The sequence below is a fragment of the Delphinus delphis genome, chromosome 8, assembly GCF_949987515.2.
Source record: "Delphinus delphis chromosome 8, mDelDel1.2, whole genome shotgun sequence".
NCBI lineage: Eukaryota > Metazoa > Chordata > Mammalia > Artiodactyla > Delphinidae > Delphinus > Delphinus delphis.
The window spans coordinates 27025189-27038112 of NC_082690.1; the positions used below are offsets into that span (position 1 = coordinate 27025189).

General features: G+C 34.5%; 1 protein-coding gene across 2 annotated transcripts in view; it reads right to left on the reverse strand.

Annotated features, from left to right (window-relative positions):
* Positions 1-4911: 4911 nt before the first annotated feature.
* Positions 4912-12924, reverse strand: part of GUCY1A2 (guanylate cyclase 1 soluble subunit alpha 2) — a 430852-nt gene continuing 422839 nt past the window's right edge. For both annotated transcript variants that reach the window (XM_060018020.1, XM_060018019.1), the window contains one exon: positions 4912-6168. In XM_060018020.1, coding sequence (XP_059874003.1) covers positions 5961-6168 — 208 coding nt within the window. In that variant the 3' untranslated portion in view covers positions 4912-5960. The remainder of the gene's footprint in view (positions 6169-12924) is intronic.

The window sequence follows — 12924 nt, forward strand, 5'->3', positions numbered from 1 at the left end:
TGTCTAATAGCCCTATAGTGAGCAATATTCATCCCTCATGCTTATCAGTGTTGATTTGAAGCTTGAAGACTTATGCTCAAAAAGCAGACTATAAATTTGAAACCAAACCTAAAATTAAAACTTGTGAAAGAAATAACGTGATTAAGCCTGGAGTATTTAGCTTTTCAAAATAAGTATGAATGAAATAATATATTTCTATCTTAGTCAACTTGCATTTATTCCTAGTAATTGGGATTATTTGAATATTCTTCATTGATTCCCAAATCTGGCTGTATATTAGCATTACCTAGAGTGATTTTCTAAATACAGATTCCTAGGCCTCCACCTGCGATCTACTGAATCCAAATCTCTGAAGGTAACGTCCAGTAATTTGTGTCCCTAAGGTAGTCAGACACTGCCAAGCTTCCTAAAGTAGTCAGGTACTGCCAAGCTGATGAGTTGAACAATTGAACAGGATCATTTCTTAATAAGGATGGAATTGGCAATGAGGCACATGGCTGAAGCTATGGTCTGGTCACAACACAATAGAAATAAGACACAGGAACTTCCCTGGTGGCCCAGTGGTTAAGAATCCACCTTTCAATGCAGGGGGTGTGGGTTCAATCCCTGATCAGGGAACTAAGATCTCACATTCTGTGGGGTAACTAAGCCCACGTGCCACAGCTAGAGAGAAGGCTGTGTACTGAAACTACTGAGCCCGAGCACTCTGGAGCCTACATGCCACAACAAGAGAAGCCCGCATGCCACAACGAAGACCTAGTGCAGCCCAAATTATAAAAAAGAAAAATAAATAAATAAAGACACAAACTTTACTTCTCTACATCCCAAGTCCTTCCAAAATGTCACTCCTTTTAATCATGTAATATCTACATTCAACACACACACACACAAACACACACATACACACACACACAGAATATTTATTACTTTGTAAAACTAAAACTATTCTACAACGTAAGATTAGCTGTGATTCTTCCTGTTTCTAAATGTATCAATTACTTTTTTTAACGAAAGGAAGAAGGAAGGAAAGAAGGAACAATGACTTTTATGAAAGGAAAAAGGAAGGAAAGAAGGAACAAAGGAAGGAAGGAAACAGAAAGGTGACAGGAAAATAATACTTAGGTTTCAACTGTTTGAATCAAGTGTGAGGAAGGAATTTTGCACACTATCTCAAAATGCTCTGACAAAATTTATGTTAATCTGTGTATAATATCAGTGTCTGTTCTTCATTTACCACTGTGAGGAGCCTTAAATTGAGTCCACATCTGGGGTCAGTTTATCCATTTAACAATAAAATTCTTTCAATCATGTTAACACAATTTATGTGTATGTTCAATTAGCTGGCTGTAAATTAAGTGTATTCATATCAAGAGCTATGCTTAAAGAATCATCACTCAAACTTTAATAATTAAGCCTCTGGGGCATCATGTTTTTCAGGTTATATCTAATAAGATATGCTTATAGAAGCCTCTGAAATGACATAATTTTTGTAGCTGAAGATCTATAGTTTAATAATAGAAATACCTAGGCTACAATATGGGGCTTGGTTCTCGGACTTGAGTTTCTAGGTACTGTTGGCTGAAAGACATCTGGTGACCCCCAGAGCCTATTCAGAGCCATGTGTAACTCATTCTGAAGGAACATTTACTGAGGTTGTACTAAATGCTTGGAGGCAGATAGTATTTTGAAGAAAGCAGAGAGAAGCTACAGATGCAAGCAATGCCCTAGCACAACTGAGAATGGTTAGTTCACTTCAGCAGTGCTTTGTTACTTGGGCCTAGAGTTGTGTGGGTCTTGCAATCTGCCTGAAACAGGCATCAACAACTCTTTCTATGACCATGTTAGGTTCAATGCTACAGAGGGAATGGTGTTTGACAGAGCCAAACTTGACTTGGTGAGATGGTTTCCAGTGACAGTATAGAGTAGGAGAGGGTCTGAGCATTGGTTAAGTTGTGCTTAAAATGCATGACAAGATGTAGAAGTTTTACTCTCTGCTCTGATGATCCATAAACTTGCCCTCAGCAAGTCAGGAACCCAAGGAGCCTTCAAAAAATATATTTAATAATGGTGATAATCTTGAGCTCCCTCTTCATACCTCACAACCTCAAATACACCATTTCAACTGGTATCAATATGATTCTGTAGGATAAATACAGCCTGGCAGTTTTCCAAATTCTCTGTGATTTTGCCTTTTGTATCTATCAATTTAATTTTGCTTTATTGCTTAACTCTTTGGAGGAATTCACCAGATTAAGACTTCCTGCACTTGTGAATGAGATTTTGCTTTATTTGTTGTCCTATTTTCTGTCCTATGTTCTGTTTTTCCTGGAGAGGCATACAATTTTGCACTTTCACAATAAAACACTATGTTCCCCTTACTATTGTCACTGGATAAGAACAGTGTGAGACCCCGAGAGTTCATATTTGAAGCACTGAATCCACAAACCCACTATCAAGTCTCAGGCATCAGTGCCTGTCTCAGAGTCACAATAGGTCATACACAGCTCACTGGATTCCACACATAATGAAGTATTAAAAGGGAAATCAAAACTATTTGAAATATAAAAGAAGAGATGAATATCAAGGCAGATTTTAGACAGTTGGACCAAACTGTTAACTAGAAGCTGTTTCTTCTTTCCCTTCTCTACCCAACACTACAAAGCCAAGAGCCCCAACTATATGTGTTCTTCAGGCATTGAGTATTATTCTTTTTATTATGGCTGTTACCTATTTATTAAGGTGCACATACTGTGCAGTATATTTTGGGTACATATGGGGGTTTCTGACTTCGTTATATAACTCATTTATTTGTAAACAATGACATTCCATCAAAATGATACTGATGCCAACATGAAGCTTTGGTACTGATGGGTAGTCATAAAGTAACTTCTTCAAATCAGTTGCTGGAATGAATACTGAATCAGAGGGTCTATATGTGCCAAATTGGATCTTAAAGTATCCATTTTAGAGTGGGTTAGAGCCATTTCCTCAATTAAATAACGCTTGATTTCTAAAGGGACATCCATTTAAATTCCATTTAATCTGCCATGCTAAAATGCATGATGTATGTTAATAGTTTGTACATGAGAATACCGTATAGATATTAGTCAAATGAAATACCAACAGCCACCCATTATTACAATCAAAATTCCTAATGGAGGATACATGTATTGTACTCTATAGGACATATAAAAATGCAATGCTTTTTCACAGCCTCTAAATTCTATGACTGCAGCTAGAATGAAATGCCATTTTATACCGTATTTTGCAAATACATATAGGAATAGTGTAGCTATAATAAGTCAACTGTACTAGGTTGGCAAAATGGTAATAGATCAGACCATTGCCTCAGACTATACCTTCAAAGATACATCTAGATTATATTCTATGAAAAATGTAGTTTACATCCTGTTTGTGATATTTAATAGATCTCTGGCATATTCATTGTGACATTTGTGACAATGTAAATAGCTACTCTTCTCCAAATAAAATCATATAAACTAAGAAAGAGCTTATTTTTCTGACAAATTGAATGTATATACAATTCTTATCCCAAACCCTATCACCAAGTACTAGATAATGAAGTGGATTGTCAAGGATGCTTTTAAAATATGCTTCCCACAGGTATTTTTAAGTATGGAGAGAATAACCATATGTTTAGAATAGTTGCTTAGACAAATCTTTACAAAAAGTAGAGAATTAGATTGGATGATTCCTGGAAGTCCCTTTCAGCCTTATGGTTAAAAAACACATTGTTTACGATTAAAACACATAATTTACTATATCACAATAAGCTTAACTTACTGTGCAGAATAAGCATAAATGACTTCAGTGAGTTTGGTTCTCTCCCCATGCTCCTGTGCTATAAGAAGCCCATCAGCATAGCTGAGGTATTTCCTATTCTCAGCAGGAGGATTGAAGTACTCCCAGAGCCTGTTCTTTCCACACTGACTGTAAGCCTACCCTCTATTCCCTGTGAGAGAAGTGAGTTAATCTCTCAGCCCCCTAAAGAAATTCTTTTGTGGGTAATTATTCCCATGAGAACCTTGTCCTCAGCCTCCACAGCCTCCTATAAACACCCTGGCCTTCTTGCCCACATGTGGTTAAAAACAGAAACCTAGACCCAAGGAAGGGAGGGACAGGCAAGGATTCAGGTCTAGGTCCCGTTTCCACATGCAAAGTGTTGCATTAGTGTCCTCTTAAGCCCCAGAGAGAGAAAGAGTTCAACAATTATAAAAATGATCATGATTATAACAAATAATCTGCAATCTAAAAATATTTTCTAGCTGTATACTTAGAGAACTTAAAAACACTAATTAATCCTCACAGACTACATTGGACACTAGTTAATCTGTTACTTAACTGAGTTATTTCATAACCAAATTCTAATGCAGCCAAAATCCCTAACCAGAAAAAGTATATTGTATTCAGTAGACATAAGCTACCAATGAGTGTACCTATCGGAGTAAGAAAATGGCCACCACAAGGTTTCAAGGAAACAAATGTTTCCAACTCATTAACCTCAAGAGAAACTTAGATTCTATATCTGATCCAAAATAAGAAACCCTGGACACATTGTGCTTCTAATTTCAGGGTGAGTCTGTAATAATATTTTCATGCACTGTTACTTAATGGGAACAGGTTTTCATTTAGCAGAACAAGCAATGGAAGCCTATCTGTAACTTTGGTGATTACTAGGTCTGAAGGTTAGACATACTTCAGTGTTAATGAAGGTGATTCACTGAATTTAAAAGCCACATCAAATAAACTGCAGAAGAACATTAAAAAAAATCTCAAATCCATAAAGTACAGTTTTTTTCCTTGTTTTTATTATGAAAGAATAAACAACGTTCTTGGCAAAATATCCTACACCTTTTTCTCACTAATGCAAGTATCTAGTGATTTGCTCCCATGAGGGGCAGTTAGTCCTTAGGAAGCATCCGTTGAAGAAGGTGACAGGGGCAGGGGGGTGGACTTACATGTCATTTAGTAGGATGTTGTTTATTAGAATTTAGCACATTGTAAAAACTACCTATATTTAGAAGTGCTAAGTTGAAAGGGTGCAATGTAGCAAATCATTTTATTTTCACTGATATTTCTTAGAAGATAGCAAAAAGACCTTTCGTTAATCTTGGTTACAGATACATACATTTGCTATTAGGAGACGCCATTTCCTCTGGATTCTATGCTACATTAATCAAATCTAAAAGCTATATTTACTAAGCAGATATACTATGCTTTCTCAGCATCTGAAATCCTAGGTTATGTGTATTTTCAATCTAAGCACTTATCTCTCTAAATAAGTGAAACTATATTCAATTAATATGTTGGAATTACATAATATACCAACTATACAGTAGCAGATTGTGAAAATCTAATAATGCTGTGTGAAATTATCTAGAAGAGATATGTATAAAAATAGGTAATATCCCTAAAATATTTTGCCAAGTTACAGTTTTTCCTGTTGGGAAGTTTACCACACTGCCATGATATATGTATGAAATGTCTGTTCAGAAAAACAAAATTAGAAAATATTCCTTTCATACCCACTCACTAAATGTAGGAATATTTAATCAAAACTGGATCTCAAAAGTGATACAAATATATAGAGAAAGATAGCTGTATGTGTGACAAACAAGAAAACACGGAATCTATTTATTGGTTAGTTTTGAAAGGGGCCTCACACTTGTAATTAATTAGAATACATATATATATTATACATAATATATATATGACCAAAAACACTCATAAGAATGAATACATCTTATTTCCCCTTTGCCCTCCAGTTTTTTATTGACAGTCATCACCCTCCTTTTTCTAGGATTATTGCCTGACATAACAGAAATTCCACTGCTTTTTCTCCACAGAGCAGTGAAAGATAAACAATCTTTCCATTCTCCTGTCATGATCCATGTTCTGGGCTTGTGCTTTTTGGAGGAGTCTTTGATCTGTAGCAGGTCTCAGAGGCTTGTCTCCCGGAGGAACATTGTGCCAATGTTGTAGGAAACTTTTTTTATTCTCGATGAAGAAAGAGAAGGCTTTGGCTGCTTAGGACCAGTTCTTACCTCCAGGAAGTAGCAGACCCCAGAGATTTCCTTTGGAAAGTTGTCTGGAAGCTCTTCACGGGACCGAGGAATGAATGTGAAACTTTCTTCTCGTTTTAATAATCTAAGAAGAAAATATATAATGTGAATCATATGGGCAGGTGAGATGAGAAAAAAATGGACACAAATTTTAAAGACTCAGGAAGCCTATCAATGACTGAGCTCATATTAAATGCCTTCATTCTTTGTAGAGATGTGGCCTTCATTACATTCCAAATACTAGGAAATATTATTTCTCAGGAGAAAATACCTTCACGCTATTATAATAATTTTAAAAAAGCAAAGTTGTTCTTGGTGCTACTGGAAAATATTTGTTCAAAGTTGATTTTTTTTCCTAAACAAAAGGCTAAAGGAACTGCATAAAACAAGTTTTTATTCAAACATGCAGGATTTACTCTTTCTGTTTTAAAAATCTGCCTAATTCTGGAGCACTCCTTTAATGTTTTGTAGACTCTCAATAAGATTTAAATCCTATGTGTCATACACATAAATCAAGTTTTTAGCTTTGTAGAACAACAGTCATAATTCCATGTTTCTGTGATATCTGGTTACTGATTTCTAACAATACATATTTTCTAAACTCACATTTAGAAAATATTTGTTTGTCATTTGTCAAACAGCTTGACTCTTCCCATCCAGTCATAGTTTCTAAACTCACATTTAGAAAGTATTTGTTTGTCATTTATTTGTCAAACAGCTTGACTCTTCACTTCCAGTCATAGTTAAAGACAATTTTCTAGTACACTAATACTGGAGATTTATGCTTGTCCAGTTCCATGAAATGTTCAGTTTGATAGTCATATCTAAAAAAGTGGTCCACCAATTCAATTTAATTCAACAACTTTTATGGGCTGCTTCTTATTGCCCTAGAAAAATCTCCTAGATTCTGTTGTGAATATAATAAGTAGAACACAACAAGCTTAAAGTTTTTTCAAAAGAGATACACACAGAGAATAAAAGAAAAAGAAAATAAAAACTGAATAAGCAAACAAAAGCCACAGTAATATAAAAGTAATATAAAACAATAGGCTAGATGCCATAAGAAAGGTGAATCCAAAAAGGTGTTGAAGTCCAGAGAGGGAAAAAGTTTACAGTGGGACGACCACTAAACCTTCATGGATGAGATGGTACTTAAAGATGGGCAGAATTTCAACAAGTGAATATGGAGAACAACATAATCAAAGGTTTAGATACAAGGAAATTATGATCAGGATCAACATGTTTCCAACTATTGGATACCATTATAGAATGAGGTAAGAGTGAGAGTTAAGGCTGAAGCAGTAGGTTAAGACAAACTTTTGAAGTCCAAAACTAAACGTTTAGACTTTATTTGGAAGGCACAGTGGAGCCAAACTTATCACTTTTTCCCTAAAAACCATTCATTTTCCTAAGACAGGTAAATGTTAATAGCAAGTCCAAGTTATTCAGGATAAGAGATGGGTTGGGGGTGAAAGGAACCATTATGACAGAGAAAAGGCAAAGTCAAAAAGTCAGTGAGTGCAAGAATAAACAATGTTTGAAAAATGTAAGATCATTGCACAAGCAATGATAATCATCTTTACACTAAAGAGAAAAAAAGAATCATTCCTTGTCAAAAGTTCTTAATGGATAAAAATATTATCTGAAAATAAGTTGGTAGTACTAAGAATTCTTATAATGTGAGCAATCTATATTTACCCTTATGAATGACTGTTGTAGTATTTTGCGTCATAAAAGATTTTATTCTTACTTGCTCAGTTTATTAATTTAATTTTTATTTTATATCGGGGTATAGTTGATTTACAATGTTGTGTTAGTTTCAGGTATACAGCAAAGTAGTTCAGTTGTACATATACATATATCCATTCTTTTTCAGATTCTTTTCCCCATACTGGTTATTATAGAATATTGAGTAGTTCCTTGTGCTATACAGTAGGTCCTCGCTGATTATCTATTTTATGTATAGTAGTGTATATATGTTAATCTCAAACTCCTAATTTATCCCCGTGCCCCATCTTTCTCCTTTGGTAACCAGAAGTTTGTTTTAGAAGTCTGTGAGTCTGTTTCTGTTTTGTAGATAAGTTCATTTGTATCATATTTTTAGAGTCCACATATAAGTGATATCATATGATGTTTCTTTCTCTGACTGACTTCACTTAGTATGATAATCTCTAGGTCCATCCATGTTGCTGCAAATGGTATTATTTCATTCTTTTTTTATGGATATTCTATTTTATATATGTACCACATCTTCTTTATCCATTCCTCTGTTGATGGACATTAGGTTGCTTCCATGTCTTGACTATTGTAAATAGTGCTTCAATGAACATTGGGGTGCATGTATCTTTTTGAACTAAGGTTTTCTCCAGATATACGCCCAGGAGTGGGACTGTTGGATTATATGGTAGTTCTAGTTTTAGTGGTTTAAGGAACCTCCATACTGTTCTCCACAGTGGTTGTACCAATTTACATTCCCACCAACAGTGACTGAGGGTTCCGTTTTCTCCACATTCTTTTTTTTTGTTTGTTTTGTTTTGTTTTTTTTTTCGGTATGCAGGCCTCTCACTGCTGTGACTTCTCCCATTGTGGAGCACAGGCTCCGGACACGCAGGCTCAGCGGCCATGGTTCACGGGTCCAGCCACTCCACGGCATGTGGGATCTTCCCGGACCGGGGCACGAACTCGTGTCCCTTGCATCAGCAGGCGGACTCTCAACCAATGCACCACCAGGGAAGCCCTTCTCCACATTCTTGCAAGCACTTGTTATTTGTTGACATTTGGATAATAGCCACTATGACAGGTGAGAGGTGATATCTCATTGTGGTTTTTCCTTTTTAAAAACTTCCAATTGACCATTCCTTTAAAAATATTACACAGTGATTATATTAACTTGGGATATAGGTAAATGAGTCTCATTCTAACATTTCAAAATTCTTTCAATTAACTTATCTTATTTATCCACATAATGTAACTCCATGCAAAGTCTAAACATGCTCTTCTCTGACAAATTTATGGAGGGTAAAATTGAGTCCAGAGTAAGATAGAGTGCTTTGCTAGTGGGAGCAGTAAGACAGTGTTGGCACTGAAAGTAGAGTCCAGACCTGTTAACTCCTAGTCAAACTTAGCACTACAATAAATAATAAAGCTACACTAAGATAGTTTTTATTTCTTCCAGTGTTATTGACATATAATTGACATACAGCACTGTATAAGTTTAAGGTGAACAGTATAGTGGTTGGACTTACACCATGAAATAATTACCACAATAAGTTTAGTGAACATCTCATATAAATACAAAGTTAAAGAAACAGAAAAATTTTTTTTCTTGTGACGAGAACTCTTAGGGTTTACTCTCCTAACAACTTTCATGTATAACATACAGCAGTGCTAATTATATTTTTCATGTTGTACATTACATTCCCAGTACTTATTTACTTTATAACTATTAGTTTGTACCTTTTGACTACATCCGTCTAATTCCTGCTTTCCCCACTCCTCTCTGGTAAAGCCACAAATCTGATCTCTTTTACTGTGTTTGTTCACTTTTGAGGTATATTTGACCTACAACACTATGTTAGCTCCTGTCATACCCAGTAGTGATTTGATATTGCTATACATTTCAAAATAATCACCATGATAAGCATAGTTACCATATGTCATCATACAAAGATATTACATAATTATTGACAATATTGCCCACCCACACTGTACATTTCATAATCATAATTCATTTATTCTGTAACTAGAAGTTTGTGCATCTTAATCTCCTTCAAGTATTTCTCCTCCCCCCAACAAACTCCTCTCTGGCAACCACCTGTTTGTTCACAGTATACATAATGCTGGTTTTGTTTTGTTATATTCAGTCATTTGTTTTGCTTTTTAGCTTCCACATAAAAGTGAAATCATACAGTATCTGTCTTTCTCTCTCTGACATTTCATATAGCATGATACCTTCTAGGTCCATCCATGTTGTCCCAAATGGCAGATTTCATTCTTTTTTATGGCTGAGTAATATTCCATTGTATGCATATGCCATATCTTCTTTATCCATTCATTCATTGATGGGCACTGAGGTTGCTTCCATATTTTGGCTATTGTAATAAAACTGCAGTGAACATAGAGGTGCATGAATCTTTTCTTATTAGTGTTTTTGTTTTCTTCAGATAAACATCCAGGAGTGGAATTTCTGGGTCATTTGATAGTTCTATTTTTAATTTTTTGAGGAATTTTCATACTGTTTTCCATAATGGCTGCACCAATTTACATTCTCTCCAACAGTGATTTAGGGTTCCATTTTCTCCACATTCTTGGAAGCACTTGTTATTTGTTGATATTTAGATAATAGCCATTCTGACAGGTGTGAGGTGATATCTCACTGTGATTTTTATTTGCATTTCCCTGATGATTAGCATCTTTTCCTTTGCCTGGTGGCCATATGTATGTCTTCTTTAAAAGTGTCTACCTAGGTCCTCTCCCAGATTTTAAATTGTGTTTTTGTTTTGTTGATGTTGAATTGTAAGTGTTCTTTGTATATTTTGGATATTAACCCTTTTTGGATAAATGGTTTGCAAATATCTTCTCCCATTCAGTAGAGAGCTTTTTTATTTTGTTGATAGTTTCCTTTGTTGTGCAAAACTTTTTAGTTTGATGTAGTCCCATTTGTTTATTTTTGCTTTTGTTTCCCTTGCCTAAGGACACATGTCCAAAAACATATTGCTAAAACCAATGACAAAAAGCATATTAGCTAAGTCTTCTAAAAGTTTTACAATTTCAGGTCTTATATTTAAGTCTTTAATCCATTTTGATTTTACTTTTCATATGGTGTGAAAAATTAGTCCAATTTGATTCTTCTGTCCAGTTTACCCAACACCATTTATCTTTTCCACATTGTATTTTCATTCTTCTTTTTTGTAGATTAATAGACCATATGACTGTGGGCTTAATTCTGGGCTCTTTATTCTGTTCCATTGACTTTTGTGTCTGTTTTCTGCCAGTACCATACTGTTTTGAATTACTGTAGCTTTGTAGTATGGTTTAAAATCAGGGAGCCTGATACCTCCAGTTTTGTTCCTTTTTCTCAAAGTTATTTTGGCTATTCTGGGTCTTTTGTATTTCCATACAAATTTTAGAATTATTTGTTCTAGTTCTGTGAAAAATGTCATTGGTATTTTGATAGAAATTACATTGAATCTGCAGACTGACTGAGTACCATTGTCATTTAACAATATCAGTTCTTCCAACCCATAAGCATTATATATTTTTCCATCTGTGTCATCTTCAATTTCTATTCTCAGTGTCATAGTTTTCTGAATATGGGTCTTTTTCCTCCTTAGTTAGATTTATTCTTAGGTATTTTATTCTTTTTGATACAACTGTAAATGGGATTGTTTTATTAATTTCTCTTTCTGACAGTTTGTTTTTAGTGTATAGAAATGCAACTGATTTCTGTATATTAATTTTGTGTCTTGCAATATTAACAAATTCATTGATAAGTTCTAGTAGTTTTCTTTTGTGGCATCTTTAGGATTTTTTATGTATAGTATCTTGTCATTTGCAAAGAGCGACAATTTTTCTTATTTTTTTCCAGCTTGGATTCTTTAAAAACTTTTTTGTGTGTGTCTGATTTCTGTGGCTAGGACTTCCAATACTTTACTGTATAAAAGTTGTGAGAGTGGGCATACTTGTCTTGTTCAGGAAGAAAGGTTTTCAGTTTTTCATTATTGAATATGATGTTGGCTTGGATTTGTCATATAAGACCTTTATTATGTTGAGGTATGTCCCCTCTATACCTACTTTGTTCAGAACTTTTAATCACAAATCTATGTTGAATTTTGTCAAGAGCTTTTTCTGCATCTACTGAAAAGATCATATAATTTTTATTCTTCAGTTTGTTAATGTGATTTGTCACATAGTTTGATTTGCAAATATTGAACCATTCCTGATTCCCTGAGATATATCCCACTTGATCATGGTATATGATCCTTTCAAGGTATTGTTGACTTCAGTTTGCTAATATTTTGTTGAGGATTTTTACATCCATGTTCATCATTGATACTGGCCTATAATTTTCTCTTTTTTGTGATGTCTTTGTTTGGTTTTGGTAACAGGGTGATGCTGGCCTCATAGAATGAGTTCAGAAGTGTTCCTTGCTCTTCAACTTTTTGGTAATAAGTTTGAGAAGATTAGGTGTTGATGCTTCTTTAAATATTTGGTAGAATTCAACTCTGAGTCCATCTGGTTCTGCACTTTTATTTGTTGGGAGTTTTAAAATTACTGATTCAACTTCATTACTGTAATTGTTCTGTTCATATTTTCTATTTCTTCTTGGTTCAGTCTTGGAAAATTATACATTTCTAGGAATTTGTCCATTTTTTCTAGGTTGTCAATTTAATTGATGTATAATTGTTTGCAGTAATATCTTATGATCCTTTGTAATTCTGTGGTGTTGGTTGTAACTTACTCTTTTACATTTCAGATTTCATTGATTTGGGCTATTTTTTTTAGTTTGGCTAATGTTTATCAATGTTGGTTTACCTTATCAAAAGTTCATATCTCATTTTCACTGTTCTATTGTTTTTTTAAAAATTCTCTATTTCCTTTATTTTTGCTCCGATCTATATGATTTCCTTCCTTCTACTAATTTTGGGTTTTATTTGTACTTCTTTTTCTAGTTCTTTCTGGTGTGAGATTAGATTATTTATTTGAGATATTTCTTGTTCCCTGTGGTAGCTTGTATTGCTATAAAATTCTCTTTAAGAACTGCTTTTTGCCCCATCCCATAGATTTTGAACTGTTATGTTTCCATTTTCATTTGTCTCAAGGTATTTTTTGATTTTCTTAC